This window comes from Leptonychotes weddellii, chromosome 10 (genome assembly GCF_054177405.1).
Source record: "Leptonychotes weddellii isolate Sample4059 chromosome 10, ASM5417740v2, whole genome shotgun sequence".
NCBI classification, from domain to species: domain Eukaryota; kingdom Metazoa; phylum Chordata; class Mammalia; order Carnivora; family Phocidae; genus Leptonychotes; species Leptonychotes weddellii.
The window spans coordinates 50,106,332-50,125,967 of record NC_138378.1 but is presented as its reverse complement, the minus strand read 5'-3'; the positions used below and the strand labels follow the sequence as shown (position 1 = coordinate 50,125,967).

Sequence of the window (19,636 nt, the reverse complement as noted above, 5' to 3'; positions counted from 1 at the left end):
TATTGAGTAATTAGAATGTCCGATCCAATGTAATAATCCAAATGTCAAACTTTATTAAGGATAAAAGCGGTCTTCTCTCTCCTGGCTGAGAACTGTGTTGGGTCTTGAGGCCTGAGGTGAGGGCGGAGGATGTGGTTAGATTCTTGGTCTCCTTGCTCGGCCTCCTGCCTCAGCTCATCAGGGAGGTGGATTGAGTGGGAAAAACAAAGATGTACATGGCAGGCGCAGTCCCATTTCCACATCGGTGCTCGTTGGTCTCGGAGGCTTTCTAGCCTGGCTCACTGTCTCTTGAAATCTTGTGTGCTTCTTAACCATTCTCTCACCAGGAACCTCCAACACAATCCCCATTACGTGTGCAATGCCTTCTATTTTCTTTTCTTTTTTTTTTTTAAAGATTTTATTTATTTATTTGAGAGAGCGAGAATGAGAGAGAGAGAGAGCATATGAGAGGGAGGAGGGTCAGAGGGAAGCAGACTCCCCCCCAGGCAGGAAGCCCGATGCGGGACTTGATCCCGGGACTCCAGGATCATGACCTGAGCCGAAGGCAGTCGCCCAACCAACTGAGCCACCCAGGTGCCCTGCCTTCTATTTTCATAAAGCAGAGAAGTAAATCAAATTATAAGCTTTATGACACATTTTCACAAGGTGAACGCACTTGTATGGCCACACCCCCAGCCAAGAACTGGAAACACTATGAGGGTCCCAATAGCCCCTTCTGCTCCTCTTTCTTACTACCCACCCTCATCCCCTACCCTAACTTCTAACTCCATAGACAAACAATTCAGACTGTTGCCTTTGATAAACCTGGTTGGCTTTTTCAAGGACGTTATGTCCTCTGGTACTCAGCTAATCAGTTTACCCCCAAATATGCAAACAAAATTCACTGTTCCCAGACTGATACATCTTGGTACTACCTTTGTTCCTTGACGCAGTCTCCCAACCCTCTACTTATATGCAAGCAAACAAAGGATACGCAAGGTCACTGAACAGTGAGCAAAGGAATATCTCTTTGTTAGTCTTTGACAAACAACTCCTCCCAGAGAGCTTAAGTAATGATGTAATATATTAAGTGTAGGGGGAGAGGGCCTTGAAAAATGATTACTTCTTTAACTATAAAGATGAATAATTCTTAATGGATCTAGAGACAGAGTTCTTAATGTTTCTTTAAAATTTCCAAGCGTTTAGGGAAATTTAATCCATTTCTTAAATAACATGAGATCAATAAAATATTCTCTATTATCTCCACTTATGCCAGAAATCATGTTAAGCATGAATTGTTAAATTCCTTTTAAATATTATAATCAGTTACATAAAAATTGATCTGGTTTAATGAGGCTCTATTCTTAGTTTCAACATTTCTTAGGATTTTGCAACAAAGAGAGGAATAAAAAGTGATTCAAAGCAGGATATCATCATTTGTTGCAGACACTGTTGGGTTCAAAATTCGACCTCACTTTAGGAATGTTTTAATGGACCAATGTGTAAGCCAAACAGTCGGTATCAAATTGCATTTTGTCTGTTCCTCACTGCCTGAGGGGATCTTCCTGCGAATTCTATTTCAATCAAGGCACTACCAAGGGGAAGAAAAATGTTACCATTGGCCTTCTACTCCTGGTATCAGTTTGTATTCTTCAAACTTTATCTTTCTCTAGAGATCTATTTCTCTACTCCCAGCAAGATTTCTCAAATTTCTCTTCTGTTAAGTTCCCAATAAACACACCTGAAAAGCCCCGAAGAAAAGCAACAGAGTCAAAAATTATTCTCCAAATCAGTTTATATGATTCATCAAAACTAACTCCTTGAAATACATATAAACACAATACATACAATGCTACCTCTATTATGTACATAAAATCTTCTTTCCTACCAATACAAAAGCTTTAGCATTTAATATATTTTTAAGAGTGAAAATCTATGTTTTCTTATGTCCTATTCAAATAAATAATCATATATTGCATTGCTTTCCCTGAAAAAAAATATTTTCAGAGCTTTGGGGTACATCTGATATGTGAATTACAAATTTTTGTCCATCTTTTAGGGTTACAAGGGCTTCTTGTCCCACAGGAAGGCTGAGTTTGACCGTGCTTTCCGTGGCCTTGTCCTCCAATAATACCTGGATGAGCTGCAAGGCGGAAATGTTTAAAAGACAAAGATAGAAAAAAAAGTTATTCCCTGTTGCTGGACCCACCATTTATATTCTTCTACCATGACCTTGCCCCACCCTTGGACCTCACCTGGAAGCTTCTGCCTTTATTTGTTCCTACTACGGGATATCCTAATTTCTTTGAGGAATGCTCGGGGCCTGGTGAGGACTTCAGGGAAGGAATCTCAACCCTGGGATGGTGCAAGAGAGAGGGGCCATGGGGGGTGAGGCGGGTGGGCTCTCTTTAGGAAAAGGAACGGGCCTGCGGTTGTTTGTGAGGAGCTGAGATCAAACCCAACACTCTTCCATTAAAGACACGGGAGAGTGTGGATCCGTTGTGAAAATCAAGAAGGAACCTGTGAAATGTTTAAGGGCTCCTATGTGGCTGCAATGCTCATCGCTTTGGCTGCCTTCCAGATGGATACCAGTCCCTGCATTCTTGGCTCAAATTCCCACATAGACCCTCCCTCCACCATTCATCAGATATACCAATAGATAAGGGGCGGGGGGGGGGGGACCATGAAAACAGTCATTGGTTAAATTAACACTCAGTTGGGTAGTAATAGATTTGAGAGATTCACAGATTCTAGTGTTAACTTAGTGCCCACTCTTGGATAAGCCATCTAACTTGCCTGAGCAAGGCTTCCTATCAGAGAAACCAGGATACTAGGCCTTCCTTCCCTTAGCTCTGATGGTACTGGGAAGATTAGCAATTCCTCGGACATGAATACTTTCAAATTGATAGAGATGTATTTTCTTGGGTCTGGTTTCATTGATAACCCCCTCCACCCCCCATAAGGAATATATTTTACAAAGATGTACACAAAACAACTTCAAACGCAAGGTTAGTGAAGTATTTCTCACTCTTTCTCCCTAAATTTGACAATAACCATCACCACCCAATGAGAGGATGTTTTTCTTCTCTCTCAAAAAAATCGTCTTTACCTTTGTCCTATAGCTAAAGAGTCCCTTGTTTTTAAATATTTTTGCCATGCTTTAATCCTTGAGTACATGCCCTAAAGTGAAAAATGTGTGGTATGCTTTTATTTTTTGTTTTTATTTTTTATTTCTAAATATTTTTTTAAGTGATCTCTACACCCAATGTGGGGCTCAAACTCAAGCCCAAGATCAAGAGTCACGTGCTCTACCAACTCAGCCAGCAAGGCGCCCCCATGTGGTATGTTTTTAAAAAGAATATTCCTTATTTAATATCTGTGATTTTTTACTTTATTCTTAAACACTCCTGGGCACCTTCCTATCGTGAACGTTGCTGGAGTGTAGAAGAGTGACAGATGGATAGGGCAGTCCAGAATACTGACTCTGGATGTTATCATAGGTGCAGGGTAACACTAAATTGTTCAAAGAACGAGGAAGCCACAGATGTGCCGCTGAATGGGGTGTTAACTCGTGGCAGATGAATGCAGATGGGACACCGTGGGTGTGCTTTTTTGTTGGTGAGGAGTGCAAATGCTGAATAATGAACGCAATAAAAATTAGATGAGCATAACTTTTTGGTTAGAGCGTTTAAGTCATTATAGCTAATTCAGCAGGCATGCACAGACAGAAGCAGGTTTAATTAATCTCTAATGCATATTACCTTGGGTTATCTGACATTCATCTGCCTGTATTGCTTTATTATGTAGTTCAATTAAGTATTTAATGTCTTTCTCCATTGTTTCCACCAATTAAATATAAGTCAAACCCCACTGCAATAAACTTTGGAGCTGCTAGGGGATTGGGTGGAGTGTCGTGGAAAGGCGCTCAGATTAAGTTTCTTTGGAGAAATAATAATGATGACTAATGATTATGGGTTCTTACTATGTTCCAAGAATTTTGCCATGATTGACTTATTTAAACTTTATAACAGCCCTATGGAATTAGATATTATTATTCCCATTTTGTAGATAAGGAAGCTGAGGAACAGATAAATTAAGCAACCTGCCCAATGTTCTCAGCTAAGAAGTGGAAGATGGGGCATTTGAACCCAGGAAGTTATGTACTAGAGTTGTCCACTTCCATTCCCAAGTCATCAGACTTGAAGGTATTTTTAATTTATTCCCAAGTCACTGCTTTTGGAATTAGAGCACATGGTAGCATCTTCTGGGGAGAGAAAGGGTGCTAGGAAGGGACAGTTTTGCAAGGAGATCTACAGAGGTTTGAATCCCTGCTCTGTCAATTACTAGTGAGGTGACCTTGGGAACATTACTCCACCCCTCATGAGCCTCAGTTATGCTATCTGTGAATCGGGGGCAATGATGGTACATCTCACTGGGTTGTTGAAATGATGCATTTAAATGCCCAGCACAAGGAGCTGACAGTGTCTGCTCTCCACCAGCTTCTAACTGTGGCCAAAGAAGTAAAAGTTTACTCCCGGTTACCTTGGTGACTAAGGGGCATGTCAAATTGTCTACAGTCCTAGCTCTCTCCCCAGCCAGTGAGTGGAGAGATGTACACACTTGGAGCTGAGCATCCAGCACAATTGCTTGTCCTGTTAGGGTTCCATAGAATGCTCCAGAGTGCACTCAGGGGGGCTTCCTACTGGCCAGCCCTTTCTGGACCCTGTTGCCAGGACAGGGTACATCGTCCAGAGGGTCAGGGTGCAGGGAGAGACATTCCACTGGGCACAGCCTGGCCAACTGGGTCTAACTGGGCCTTCTCTCTACCAAAAGCCCTGAAATACCAACTCGTGAGTGATGCCCTAATTGTCCCCAGCTGTTGTTTTCGTAAGGCGGCCCAGCTCTCCTGCCCCTGCCATGGGGTCCCTGATTTGAGGCCAGTATGTCACTATATCCCTATTTCATGCCTATTTGTCATGTCTGCTTCACAGATACACTCTCAGAGGAGGTGAGTTTCTTATTTATAGACACACGTCTGAATCTACTCTACCAACCATATCAAAGGCAGCTGGATATATGAACTTACTATTGCAAGGTGAGAAAACAAAAACCAAAGACAGAGAATTTGTAAACCTGAGAGGCATCTCTTTTGCTCCTGCTCATATTATTTTTGTCTAGTAGGTTGTTCCATCCAAGTAGTGCTCAATAACAGGGTTCTCTGGGGGGGTGCCTGGGTGGCTCAGTTGGTTACGCATCAGACTCTGGGTTTCAGCTCAGGTCATGATCTTAGGTTCCTGGGACTGACCCCGTGTTGAGCTCCCCGCTCAGCAGGGAGTCTACTTGTGGATTCTCTCCTTCTCCCTCTGCCCCTCCCCCTAATCACACTCTCTCCCTAAAAATAGATAAATAAATCTTTATATAAAAAAAATTAACAGGGTTCTCTGAACTCTGGAGTACTTGGAATGACAGTTTGTTCAGGAAGGAAAGGTCCCTTGGAGGTTGTGGTTATTGTGGGGACTGTAGGGTATGGACAGTTTCAAGCTGTGACTCATTTCCATGATCAAGACCCCTGTTAACTCAGGTGAAGGGCAAGGCCTCTGCCTGGGTCTCCTACTCAACTCAACTCCTCATCTTCTCAAAAGAGGAAGGAACTTGAGGGTGCGGAAGAAATACTACGCAAAGTGGCTAAACTTCCAAACATGTATAGAAATTTTAGAAATTAATACTAAGGCAATTTTTTTTTTTTTTTTTACACCAGGTACCCCTGCTTCCTCGGTCAACAGAGGAGTTGCAGTTGCTTGTTTCATCAGTTTGGCTCCACTTTCTGGCACTCAGGGAGGGCCCCCTCTCTGACCTCTGCAACCTGTGTCCTATTCTCCTTGGGGCATGGATCACCCTCCTCTGATCTCGTGTTGCGGGAGAAGAATGGACTGGAGATCAGGCAGGCCAGGACTCCAATCTCTGTTCCACTGTTTACTTGCTGTGTGACTTTGTGCAAGTCACTTAGCTTCTCTGAGCCTCAGTTACCTCAGCCATGGCATGAAAATGGTAAGAGCAGATACTCTGCAGGATTGTATGGCTCTGAGATAATGCATATAAAGGGTGTATAGTAGGTGTTAGATAAATAGCAATTCTTTTTTTTTTTTTGAGGTGGGGGAAGAGGCAGAGAGAATCTTTTTTTTAAAGGAGGGAAGGGCAGAGAGAGAGAGAGAGAGAATCTTAAGCAGGCTCCATGCCCGGTGTGGACCCGGACATGGGGCTCGATCTCACAACCCTGAGATCAGGGCCTGAGCTGAAATCAAGAGTTGGCCACCTAACCAACTGAGCCACCTAGGCGCCCCAGCAGTTCTCACTTTTATATCTTTCAGGATGTACCCCAATTCCATCTTTTCAAAATCCAAAATACCAGCGGTGTTTTCAGTGCTTCTCTCTAAGTTTAGTTAGCTCAGTCAGTCTAACCACCCCTGGTAAGTTGTGGGAAGGCAAGACCCAGGCCATCCAAATATTCCACACCTCTGAGTGTGCCATGTACCTATCTATGCACCACGAACCTGAGCCAACCAGTGATCAACAGATAAGCTACTATAATCACCTCTGGCAAAATCTCCCAAAGCAAAGACGGATCTAGAGCTGTGTGTCGTCGTTTGGACAAAGTGATCTTTATGGGTTTCCTAACCATGTGATAGTTCTTAGTCCTTTGCAAAGACTGCAGAAGCTGGGGCCCCTGTGTCTGTACCTTATTGCCCGTGTCACTGTCCACCAGGAAGCCCAGGACCCTGAGAACCACACTGCTCACACCCATGGGACATCGGCTCTGGCCCATGTGTTTCAGGGTCACCCAGTGTGGATCCACACTTGGGCTTTCATACTCCTGAGATGGTGAGGAATCTGGAGGGTGGAAAGATGCCTGGTCTGGCTGGACAAGAGACTGATCATCTGGTAGCCTTTCCTTGAGATGTCCCCCGTCGTCATCCTCCTCTTCCTCTTCTATGCATGACTGAAGTAGATGAGTCACAAATTCCAAAAGCAGCAAATGGAACAGATGCCAAGAGCCTACATTGAAATAACAACCCCAAATGAATAATTAGATAGACAGATGGACGGATAAACCGATCACTATGGAATTACCAACTTTTCTGGGGCTTTTAACTTCTGTGTACTGGGGCCTTCTCACTCCTCTAGCAGATCCTGGGGGGTCCTGGGCAGGCATTCTGTACCTGTGAACCCCAGCAAGGTGGCTTTTGGGACAGAAAGCACAGACAGCTAAATCGTCTTGAGCCATTGGAGGGAACTTAAAGCCCATCTAGGGTGAGGTGGGAGAAAAGCAAATCCTACAGAGAGAGAGGTGCCATTCCCAGAGCTGAGTCCCCTGTGGTTGGCACACGGGGCAGTTAAGGGCTAGGCTGGGAGGAGACGTGGAGGCAGAGTATGGATGGGAGCCAGCTGCCGATCAGAGGCTGGAAATGTAGCACCTGCAGGCCAGGCATCAGGGAGATCGTGAAGGGGAGACAGGAGGGCATGTGACTCAGCTGAACGCTCCAAATCCCAAGGTCTTTGGTCTTCCAGGAAAGAAGGATAATTAATGTTCAGCTGAAAAGCAGGGCAGGGTTGAGGGGAGGGGGATCTGGCTTATTGCTATCGTTAAAAGATATTTTTTTTCTAAAAATTTTATTTATTTATTTGACAGAGAGAGACACAGTGAGAGAGGGAACACAAGCAGGGGGAGTGGGAGAGGGAGAAGCAGGCTTCCCACTGAGCAGGGAGCCCGATGCGGGGCTCGATCCCAGGACCCCGGGATCATGACCTGAGCCGAAGGCAGACGCCCAATAACTGAGCCGCCCAGGCGCCCCAAAAGATACTTTTTTAATGAAGGTAAAACCACCGCTCTCTACAGATATAAAATGAACATGTGTCAAAGATCTCATATAAGTCATTTATTAAAGAGGAAGTTCGTAAAATGTTGCCAACTTGTTCAAAGGAGAATTCCAAGCACTGCGCGTGTATAGACAGTAAAGATGCCCCACAGATCTGTCCTCAGGGCAGTAATCAATAGCATCCACCTGACACAATTAGTTTGCATTTCCCTGGGGGAGAATCATTTGCATTATTATTGATACAATTTAGAGAGTTGTAAAATAACTCAAACACATGAAAGCTGAAGATAACTCAGAAGGGTGTGCTGAACCTTCTGCCTATTTCAAAGCCTTTTGTCCATTTCCAGCAAACTTTTGTCCATTTCAAAGCCTTACGCAATGTTTGTTTTTCCGTGATGGATCCCGGTGAGACAGGATGGCCTGACCTGGTCTGGAATAAGCTTGACCAGCAACCCCTGGCCCATTTAACCACGTGAAGAGGAAAAACCAGTGTAAATACTTCTTGGGACATCATACGAGGTCCAAAGAGGGTGTGTGGTGGGGTAGGGGGCAACAGCTTCAGGGCTGGGTTTCTTATCAGGAGCTCAGCACATGAGCTCCGCTCCCTCACTTTGCTCTGGGAGAGCATTAGCATAAAGCAGAGTCATTTTGGACTTCACTAAAGGGGAGAGTCTCATTACCAGTGGGTGTCACCTCCATGGATGACAGGTGACAGCAGCCATCCTCGAAAGAGTTCCAGAGTGTTGGCAAAACTGGTCTACGATAAAGCTTGTCTTCTCTTCCTCGTTTCACCTGCTGTTAGGGCATCTGGCAGCTCTCTGGAGCAGGGATCCTTCACCCAGATTGGTGTGCAAGCTCACAGGGGCGGAGACTTTGTCTTTTCACTGCTGTTACGCCCAGTGCCTGGCAAGGTGCCTGGGACTTTGTAGGGACACAATAACTATCCACTGGAATGAATGATCCTCTCCATGGGGCTCAGTGGTGAACTTCCCTTCCTACAGTTCCCCTATGCTGCATCTTTGCCACAGATGGGACAGACGTGACCCTTCCTGACAGAGAAAGACCACCTATTTGAGCAGATAGTTTGCAATGGATGCTACTTCACTCTTTCCACTATCTGCATACAATGGTGACTGGATCAATCATTAGTCCTGAAATTTAAACTTGGGTGCCCCAAAGAACCCATTTGTTCCTCATCTCATTTGGCTCCCTGGGTGCTTTTCTAAAAACACCCAAGTACACAATTCAAAAACAAGGGGAGGCCTCTTATGCATCCAACCATGATGGAATGGGAAAGGGAAGCTTGGTTTGACTGTTTGATGGACTATCATGGTTGCCATTAAAACACAATTATTATGGCTTTCTAGGTCTGTGTTGTATTTTACAAAAAAGGTGAAAAGAGGGGCGCCTGAGTGGCTCAGTTGGTTGAATGTCTGCCTTCGGCTCAGGTCATGATCCCGGGGTCCTGGGATAGAGTCCCTCGTCGGGCTCCCTGCTTCTCCCTCTGCCTCTGCCTCTCCCCCTGCTCGTGTTCCTGCTCTCTCTCTCCCTCTCACAAAAATAAATAAATATTTTTTAAAAAGGGTGAAAAGAAGGTGACTGGATTCTATGCTGTCATAACATTTTAAAATACCAAAATGTTTTGTGTTCTCTGCCTTACCGAAACTATCTCTGTGGCAGAGAGTCATGGCTTTGCTCACGGCGGTGAGAAGGAAATTCCATCTTAGCTGGAAGCTGGCGGCCAATCTGATAAACTCTTCTTTGCTTCTGCTGGGCTATTACATTTTTGTGAGGAAAAAAAATGCTGGGGTTTGTGACAAAGTCCGGAAGATCACAAGCGCACGGCTGCCACGCACAGATGCCCCCAAGTGGCCGGGCGAGAACAGGAAGAAGAAATGATGAGGCAGAGGCACACTAGCCTATTTGTGGTCCCCCTGCATCTCCTGTGGAGATGATTCTAGGGCAGAACCTTTTGAGGTTGGTGGAGAGAAGAAAGAGCTGGGAAACTGGCCTACGTTTTTTGTTTTGATCCCACACAGTTTTTCGAAAGCGGTCATTTGTGAAGCACCACAGGGGACTGGCGTGGGCAGCCTCGCTGGGCCCACCTGGCTGTCGCCCCTGAGAGAGCTGCTGGCCGCTCTATGCCTGCCCAGTCCAAGCACGTGCAAAAGCAGCTAATGAAGGTCACCACGCTGATTCTGGAAAGCACAAAGCTGGCCACTGTGCCACGTGCATGACCTGAGGCCTGGAAGGTTCCACCTGGGCAGCCAGCGGACAGCCTGAGTAGCACTAAACTGGATACTAGTGAGATGCCTCCACATGCAGGCTGCGAAACTCCATCTAGACCGAGAGTCGCCTTGGGGATCCTATGAATCTCACAGGCATGTGTTGGAACGAACACCCCTGAAGCCCTCCTAAGCCTCATCGTGTATGTGGGCCACACATGGGGCGCGACCACAAGTCTCTGAGGAGGAGATGTTGAGCCTGGCTAGAAATGAGGGAATAATACCCTTTTTCATCTCTGCTGCTCCTTCCTCTGCACACTGTGAGTGCCCTGGGCTCTGGGAGGTGGTGAACCCCAACCAGGAGCGGCATCCTCCCCCCGTGGGCTCCTGGCCCCTGGCCTGGTGCTTCTGACCACCTAACACAGGGCTCCCAGGAGGAGCCCGGCTCAACAGACACAAGGATACTTCTGAAAAGCGTGGAGAGAAGTAGCCCTGGGTGACCAGCACTCTGCACAAACGTTGAAACGTAAACCCTGAGCGCTGTGGCCATCCATGTGGCACTTCAGGCCCCTATGTCCAGAAGCTGCTGCTGGGCCCGAACCGCCGAGAACTGGGAGAGCAAGCACGTGACCCAGCGGATCGGTTTCTTCTGCGAGTGCGCTGCCAGACACCAGCCACTGAAGCCGTTAGTCACCTCCCACATGCCTCAGGGCTTACATTTCCACAGTCTGAGTATTTTATTGACAATAGTCTGGTTTTTTTATCAGCCAAGCTGTTGTACAAAAACAAGCCCTTCAAAGGCATGGTTACAAAAATACCATTTTTCTAACATGCCTCATTTGTGAAGGCTGAAGATATGGGAGTGGGAGTCTTGGGAAATACAGAGTGTTACATGGTCTAAAACAGGGTGAGCCTCTTGGGCTCAGGGGACTCATCTTGGTTCAAGTCAGGGGTGGAGTGAAAACCCAAAACAAGGAACAGAAGCTTGAAAGCTTCTACGGGTGAAGCTATCAAATGAATACATGTCTCCACAGCAACGCAACCCTAGACACGCTTACCACTGTTACAAACAGGCTTTGCCAAAGCCCAACAAGGAGAAAGAAAAGCCATACAGAATCTGGAACGATTATCACCCAGAGGCAAAGAATGGAAACAGACACCTGCCAAGCATTGGAACTGACTTTCAAGCTCCTTCCTGAAAAGTTTCCTGGTTCATCTCTGAGGTGTGTCACCCTACTGCAGCCTGCAGTCTCAGGTATTACCTGTGCCCTTTTCTCTTTGATGGGGCGGACAGGCATACAGACAAGAACACGTGGGGCAGGAAGGGGGAGAGAAAGAAATGTGACTGGAGGCTTAACAGAAAGCCCAAAGTTGAGTTTCTGGCCCAGGCCCTCCAAGTCTTTGCTCTCTGCTCCAGAGACATCTGCTTCTTCCGTAAATGGCCCTCCATTTTTCCATATGCTCATTCTGCTCTTGCTAGCTTCATGTGGACATTGTTCCTTTTCTTAGTTTGCTTTAATCCTATTCACCTTCTACATCTTGTTTAAATCCCACCTCCCTCATCAAGGCCCTTCCTAACTGCCTCAGCCTTCAGAGGACAATGCCTCCAGTTAGCGCAGCCCTGGGCTGCCTCATTTGGGTCTAGGTTTTAATGCATAGCCTCCAGCTCCTCGCCCACCACCCCCGATGGGCCACTGGGCAGGCTTTCTCTGACAGTACTCTTAGCTCTTACGGTGAGGCTGCCAAGGCAGAGGATGAGGACAACAAAGCCAAAGTAACGCCCTAGTCAAGTAACACCCAAGTTTCAAGTCGATCAGAAGGACCAAACCCATCTGTATCTAAAACAATGCATCTTTGATTTTGTGAAATCAAGCTTAACACTTGGATGGTTCTGCAAAATACCTAGACCAGCACTGTTCTCCCTAAATAGACTGTTCTCCCTCTTCCTCCTAGACATTCTTGCTTGGTGCACACATACACTCATCCATGCTCATGGGCTTGCACATGCTCACCCACCCTCACACACATTCCCCTACATACCCATGTTCACTCCACACTCATGCTCACTTGCACACACACTCACCCACGCTCACCCACACACACATGCTCATCCACTGTCACCCCCACTCACCTGCACATACATGCTCACTTGCACACACACCTGAGACCACACATGCTCACCCAACTGCACATGCTCACCCACAAACACACACCTGTACGTGCCAGCCTCTGATTCCTGCCTTGTTACAGGAGGGAGTGAGACACCACTTCCCTATCTTTAACACCCACACCAGCCTTGACACATTTCTGGCCAGAGAAAACTCTTTCATTGCACCAGGTCATGGGCACTGGTGCTAAAATGTAGCTAGAATGATCAACAACCCCTTCTTCCCTTTAAAAAAAAAATAATTGTTTTGTACCTGGAAGACAAATGTTTGGAGATTTGAAGACAGACAATTCAGGAATATGCTGAGATCTGCGGATGTCCCCAGCAAAGAAATCAAACTGCTTAAACCTGTAAACAAAAGAAGCAAAACGATTGTGAGCAAAGTAGCAGGATTTTACTGTAGGTATTTGTGTACTAGGTGACCTAGGGGACAACACTGGTCCCGGAGTTCAAAGGCATTTCCTGGGGCCTCACACTCCTTTTGAACACAAAGGATGAATTCTAAAGCTGGATTTGTCACCTCTGCGGTCAACTAGTTCAGAGTTACATGGTCTTGCCTCTTAGGAACCACGTCTGTCACTTGTTGAAATGGAAAAAAAATATTTTGAAATAATAACTACACCTTGTAATTATACAGAACCCAGCTACAGATGAGCTCATTGCATGATACAGACATGAGCTCACCTACCCTTGCCGTTTTCACAAAAGGGGTAGTTTATTAATGTCCTTTAAACCCATGGTGGACATCAAAGCCAATGAGGGATGTGGCTTGCCTGGGGCTATAAACTCAGTTAGTACAGACCTGAAGGGTGGGGCCCAAGCATGTGTGACATCAGGACTGGGTCCTCACCCGCACAGGCAGCACTGAGCAAAGAACAGCCTTGGGCTCGCCCACCTTTTGGAATGCGGCTATGTACCAAGCAGAGTTTAGAAACCCGAGTAGGTTGCCATGGCCCTGACTGAGGCTTGGCCAGGTCTCATCTGGAGGATCCTCCAGGGACACCTCAAGCATTTATCTGCTAGGCGTCAGCAGTGGTGACCAGAATATTGCCTCCCTGCTGGTTCTGTGCCCTCCTGGAAGTCCTATTTACAAGAATGCCAGTAGGAGCCCACAGGACTACTGGGCAGGCTTCTGGGGGAGAGGCCTCATGCCCTCCTGGGGCTCCCTGGGCTCTGGCTGGGGGCAAGAGCAGGCTTTGGGCAATGACCTGGAGTTTGGGGGAGAGCCAGTAGCCTGGGGAGGGGGCCTTTTGGGCTCCTACAAATGAGCACTGCTTGTCCGTATCTCTGAAGTTTCCTAGGTTAGGGGTTTACCTTCTCATTACTGCTTTGGGAGGGGAGGAGCTGGGATTTGGAACAGCCAGACAATAGGGGCAGGCGCGACCCGCCGACAAGTATGGACCTCTTTATATATTTTAATAACTGGTACAATCCTACCAAAGTCGGCCCTACTTCCAGGTTAAAGAAAGAGGCCAGGATAATTTGTGGTGCATTTATGCACTACTGAATCCATGTATTCATCTAGTTATGAAGTATGCGGGTGCTACCATGTGCCAGCACCGTGTTGGGTAGACCAAGATGAATAAGCCACAGCTGACACTGGAAGAAGCCCACACGTTCTGGGGAGGCAGCCCTCAGCACAGCTAAGTGTATCAGGACAGGGCCAGGCTCACGGAGGATGAGGCTACTGGACCTTCCCGGGCCATCCTGGGGGAGTGTCTGGAACATGCATGAATGGAGCGTGGCTCCCACGGCCCCTCCTGGCAACTCTCCTACAAAGGCCTAGAGATTCGCCCGTAGTCTGGGGGAGGAGGTCATACACCTTCTGCAGCTCTCCTCCTGAAACAGCACCCAGGTTCTCCCTGCTGAGTGAGGACAGCTTGCTTCTTCTCTCACTACTCTCGCTTCCCGGAGATGGAACAATGCCGTCAGCCTGCTTGCCAAGCTCTTTGTGCAAGGGAGATTTTTCCCTTGAAAAACAGTTACGACTCTCAGATAGCAAAGGGCAGGAATATCCACATACTTACTATCACTTGTTTGGAAAGTTTGGTAAGAGCACGTGGCTAAGCTTCACCTTATGAAAAATAACACTGGTGATGCTAACAATAGCGACACAGCGGAATCTGGCAAGGCAGGGGGCGAACTTAATGTGATTCGGACCGAGTTAGAAGAGACACTGTTGAATCTGCATGTACAAGATCGATGTTTTTTTCCAAAGGAGATACCCCAGGTTGATTTCCAGGAAGAAATACTGGGAAGCAACAACCACCCTCCTCTGTTCATTCATTCAACGAAAGTGGATTAGCACTGGGGACCTGGTGGACCCTTCCTCACCCCTGCAGGAAGAGATGTGCGAGCAGATAAACGATAATATCCAAGAGTAAAGTAGGTTCTACCTCGACTAAGAACTCATAAACTAGTGATGGCCGCGCCAGCCCCAAATATATCCCAAAGGCCCCAATAATGCAAGGTGCAGAAGGAAGATTACATTTCATCTCCGCGTGTGTCTGCAGGTCAGTGGCACTACTTGGGTTACTTGGCAGGGCTTTCTTAGACATGTCCAAAGCACCTCGACTGGTGATGGCTTGTAGATCTGACTTCAAAACGCTGACTCTCCTGCTATTTTTCAACACCATTCTCATAGTCTAAAGATAATGGAGAAGCACAATAACTTCATTAAATCTTGTCCTTTTACTTTTGCCTAATTCCCCTCTCCAAACGACTAAGATTTTTTTTTTTTTTTTTTTTGAGGAGAAAGAGAAGTGGATTTGGGTATTACCCCCTAAAACTGAATCCTACACGACAACTGAAATGTTCAAACTGCACGCGTTCTAGGATGGCCTTTCTGAAAATCACCATTCGGAGTGCTTCTGCTCAGAGGCAGATATGGTCAGGGCTCCCGGGGCTCTGTGGCTCTTCCTCTCCCTGATTCTTATTCTCTGCACCCCACACCATGAGCCTGAGCTACTCTAGAGAGGAGCATGGTGGTTGTGCCAGGAGCTCGGCAAGGAGAACATGGCTCCACAGACGCCAGTTCCAGAGGGGTGCTGCAGGCACCAGATGCTGTCTCTGTCCTTCCCCTGGGCCACGAATTCAGCCGCTGGGAGCTGACTTCTTCAGCCACCCAATGGGGACAATCCAATGCCCTCCATTTCTGGAGCCCCGGGGCTGAGCAGGGGGTCATCCTCAACACCAGCCTCAGGAGCAGGCCCTGCAGCCACCTCCTCCACCTGACAGGGGAAGAGCCTGAGGGCACCTGGGATGTTGAGTAAACCTTCCCCCAGCCATCGTGTTCAGAAAGAGAAGATTCAGAGCAGGGTGGCTCTAGAACCCGAGCTTGCCGCTTGGGCTGGCCATCATCAGTTGACCCGATCAGGAATGAGAAAGTGCTGGAGAACTGGATGGGCTGTGAGCACATAGGCAGGAAACAACCCCAGGAAACGTGAAGTCGAGAGAGAGTTTTGTGCTGGAAGGACAGAGATGGCGAAGCGGAGGGGCCCAGCCGCGCTCCTCCCGAGCTGGGACTGATTTGGAACACAGCCGCAGTCCCAATCTGGTGTCCACAGGATTTCAGAACAGATTCCTGAGGGGCCCACACACTGGCATTATGGAATCTTTCTTTCAGCCCTTCTCTGCCTTCCTCTAACACTGAAGCTACATAAACAACCCAGGAGGGAGAAGGTCAGAGCTGAGAAACCTGGCAGACTGGACACACGGAGTCCATGGGGCCATGCACCGGGTGATGGGCTCCGTCTGTCTGTTCTAGACTCTGCCATGATGCCCTTTCACCTCTGACACTGGCTGGCCCTGGTCAGCACTTATGTGGGTTCTTCCTCTCGAACTTTAGAACACTGACCTGCTTGTTCTGCTTTTTCTCCTGCAGGGAGAACCTTTCTGAGCAGGGGAGAAGTGGGGTGGGCTTCTAGCTGAGAGTTTTGGGCACACTACACCTTCCCAGTTAGTGGCCAACAAGGTCCTCCTGTCTGCCCTCTGCCCTCTAAGGGGATGGACATGGCCTCCCTACAAAGGGAGCTACCGCCTGCTCTTAGGACATACTTGCAGCTTTCACTTTTTGCTTCAGGAAACTACTTTGTTCCCTACTGTCCTGTTGGCTGAAACCTACCTTTGCCATGTTGGAAAGGTATGTCTTCCTTCTTAGTCTTTTGACAAACACAGTAACTTCTGTTAAGAACAAAACATATGGCCATTATTAATACTGTAGCTTCAAGTTTTTTTAAAATAAAGATTTCTATTTATTTATTTGACAGAGAGAGAGAGAGAGAGAGAGAAAACGCACAAGCAGGGGGAGGGGCAGAGAGAGAGGGAGAAGCAGACTCCCCACTGAGCAGGGAGCCCGATGCGGGCCTCGATCCCAGGACCCTGGGATCGTGACCTGAGCCAAAGGCAGATGCTTAACTGACTGAACCACCCAGGCATCCCTGTAGCTTCAAGTTCTTATGTACACAGCAGGGAAGAGGACGCACAGCACAGACATGAGGCCCACGCATTTGCCTAGGAAGGTACAGCTGCCTAAACTGCCCTCCACACAGGGAGGCCTCCACGCATCCTGGTCTTCCCACTGCCCACTGGCCCTTTCCCGAATGGCTAGGAGATACTGGCAGGGACCACTTGACTAAAACCATCCCCCCTGCCCCCGTGCCAGAATGTGATATACTCCCAGCATCTGACGTGCCTGCTCAAAGGAGTTTAGGACTTCCCCCAACTTTGTCATCTCTACAGTGCTCTCCTCAACAACTGACCCAAGGAGGGGCGTCTGGGTGGCTCAGTCAGTTGAGCGTCCGACTCTTGATTTCAGCCCAGGTCAGAATCTCAGGGTCCTGGGATCGAGCCCCGCACTGGACTCTGTGCTCAACGGGGAGACGGCTTCAGGATTCTCTCTCCTTCTGTTCCTCCCCCCATGCTCACTTGCTCTCTCTCAAATAAATAAATAAATAAATCTTTAAAAAAGAAAAGTGACCCAAGAAAAGGAAAGGGTGGAAAGAGGAAACATAAAAGGAGTGTGTGCATGTATTCATCTGACAAATATTTATGAGGGACACTAGTGCAGTGTTTGCTCCATAATGTGTGCTGGGTGTTCACCGGATTGTTGGACAAAGGAGGGCAGCCTCCACCTGCTAGGGGCTCACTGGCTGAGCATGGGTCACCAGACAGACGTGCAGACGCCTTCCCCACAGCAGGGTAAGTGCCCCGGGCAGTGTGAGAGCCACCTGGGGAAGAATGAAGGAAGGGGTGTGTGGGGGTGCAGAGGGGAGGGAGGGGCCTGTTTGGAAGAAGGTGTCAGGTGTGGCTTCATTTAGAATGTGCAAGTTAGGAGTTAGGGAGGGGTGAGGTCTTGGCGGGGGAGGGAGGTGGGGGGTGGGGACGGGGCTGGCAGTCTAGGCAGAGACAGGAGCAGGAATAAGGACCTTTCTGGAGACAACCTGTCTTGTGTTGCTGGGGAGTACCAGTGGGGGGATTCCCCCAGGGGTTGGGGACAAGGATGAGGCCAGAGGCCAAGCTGTAAATGACTCTGCATAGTGAGTGAAGGCCTGTGGACCGTCCAGGCAGCAGGGACCGTGGAAGGTTTTAATGGGTCAGATCACTGTGTAGAACCATCACTAGGGGCAGAGGGACGTGTGACCGAGGGGGTGAGGCTGGAGGCAGGATAACCAACTAGAAAGCTCTGAAGTAGCCTCAGGGAGGGACGGAGGGAGACTGGGCTTGAGTGGCAAAGTCTCCTCACTTCATGGACCCCCTGCCACAGCAAGTTCCAGACGTCATATTCCCTGCAGCACCCTCTTTCTGCTGATTCTTGGCTGGCAGTCTCTGGCCCATGGTCCCTGCCCGGCCATGGGAACATGTCCATGTGGGTCACACGGGATCAAGATTCCCAGTGTGAGTACTGAACACAGCAAGGGGTGCAGGGCTGGTGGGTTAAAATTAGAGCTGGTCCTGTTCTGGGGCCAGTCTGAGAAGACAGCAAACAGTGTGCAAAGAAAGCAAGACTCAGCCCTGAGGAAGCTGGCCCAGGAAGAGGAGGGCCCGGGTGGGGAGGGCGCTGGAGGCAGCTACAGGCAATGGTGGAGGGGGGAAAGAGAGGCAGGAGGGGGAAAAGAGGTATTTCCAGGACCATAAAGCATGTCCTGCACACGCGGGTGAGTGTTGGCATTTTAAGCCGCTGTAGGCCTTGAGCAGACAAGCAGCCTGGGGGAAGTAGTCTTCAGAGACTACCACCTGGCAGCAGAATGGAAGGGAACATGTTCTAGAAAGTCAATGGGGAGACCAAGACCACAAAAGTGTGAATGCCCCAGTGGCCCAAGAAGTGTGAAAGTTAAGGACATGGGAGGAATTTCTAAGGAGGGAGCGATATTCTTGGAAACCTTGCTGGGAGGCCACACAGAGCACGAAGAGGCAGAAGAATATTGGGCCACCTAGCCCAAGGACTGTAGGCTGCCCTCAGAGGGCTGGTTTGAGAAGGCACACATGAGCCACCAGCTCATGCACAGGATGCACTGTGGCTTCTCCCCGGCCTGGGCCATAGTCAGCGGCACCTTTTCTGCATCTCTAACACCGTGGGCCTGTCAGAAGTCCATGTTAGGATTTATAAGGGGCAATCGATGAAAGGATGTGGATGGACCAGCACAAGGACCCAGCATTGCACTAAAGAAAATGCCAGCAGATCCAAACCGGTCAGGCCTTGCGGGCTGCAGTTTAGTGCAGGAGGAGAAGAGTTACCCACCAGCTGAGATGTCCTGCCTCAGTGTGAAAGTTAGATCCTTCATCTACTCTCACAGAATTCATTTTTTTTCCCATTGAAACCTACCTTTGAGTTTAGAGATCTGTACAAGGGCTGGAAAACCTTCCAATGCATTAAGTAGCCACAGCTTAAATTTCTTGCTGAATAACCGGACAGACTTCAGGTACTGGATAGAAACATCTTCCAAAAAGTCATGAAGGAGAACATCCTCAATTCCCTACAATGGAATTGTCGAGAGGTGATGACTACAGGCCAGGGTAGGCGTCCTCTAGTTCTTTTTTTTTTTTAAAGATTTTATTTATTTATTTGACAGAGAGCGAGAGCGAGCGAGAGCAGGAACACAAGCAGGGGGAGTGGGAGAGGGAGAAGCAGGCTTCCCGCTGAGCAGGGAGCCCGATGTGGGACTCGATCCCAGGACCCTGGGATCATGACCTGAGCCGAAGGCAGACGCTTAACGACTGAGCCACCCAGGCGCCCGGGCGTCCTCTAGTTCTAAGTGGCCATGTTCGGCTGTGCCACAAACTCAGAGAGAAAGCTACCACGCAGCCCTCGCCACTGCTCAATGTGTGTGGCCAGAATGGGATTTTTTTTAAAGATCTTAAAATACTGATAATTGTTCCAAAAATTTTCAGAA

At 48.1% G+C, this 19,636-nt stretch overlaps 1 protein-coding gene across 1 annotated transcript in view; it reads right to left on the bottom strand.

Annotated features, from left to right (window-relative positions):
* Nucleotides 1–1,639: 1,639 nt before the first annotated feature.
* The window catches only part of RFX8 (regulatory factor X8), a 100,101-nt gene continuing 82,104 nt past the window's right edge, over nucleotides 1,640–19,636 (bottom strand). Inside the window, exons 7-13 of the mRNA XM_081833345.1 lie at nucleotides 19,069–19,219; nucleotides 16,369–16,427; nucleotides 14,734–14,890; nucleotides 12,499–12,593; nucleotides 9,514–9,628; nucleotides 6,716–7,032; nucleotides 1,640–2,122 (exon numbers count right to left, since the gene is read on the bottom strand). Coding sequence (XP_081689471.1) covers nucleotides 1,946–2,122; nucleotides 6,716–7,032; nucleotides 9,514–9,628; nucleotides 12,499–12,593; nucleotides 14,734–14,890; nucleotides 16,369–16,427; nucleotides 19,069–19,219 — 1,071 coding nt within the window. The 3' untranslated portion in view covers nucleotides 1,640–1,945. The remainder of the gene's footprint in view (nucleotides 2,123–6,715; nucleotides 7,033–9,513; nucleotides 9,629–12,498; nucleotides 12,594–14,733; nucleotides 14,891–16,368; nucleotides 16,428–19,068; nucleotides 19,220–19,636) is intronic.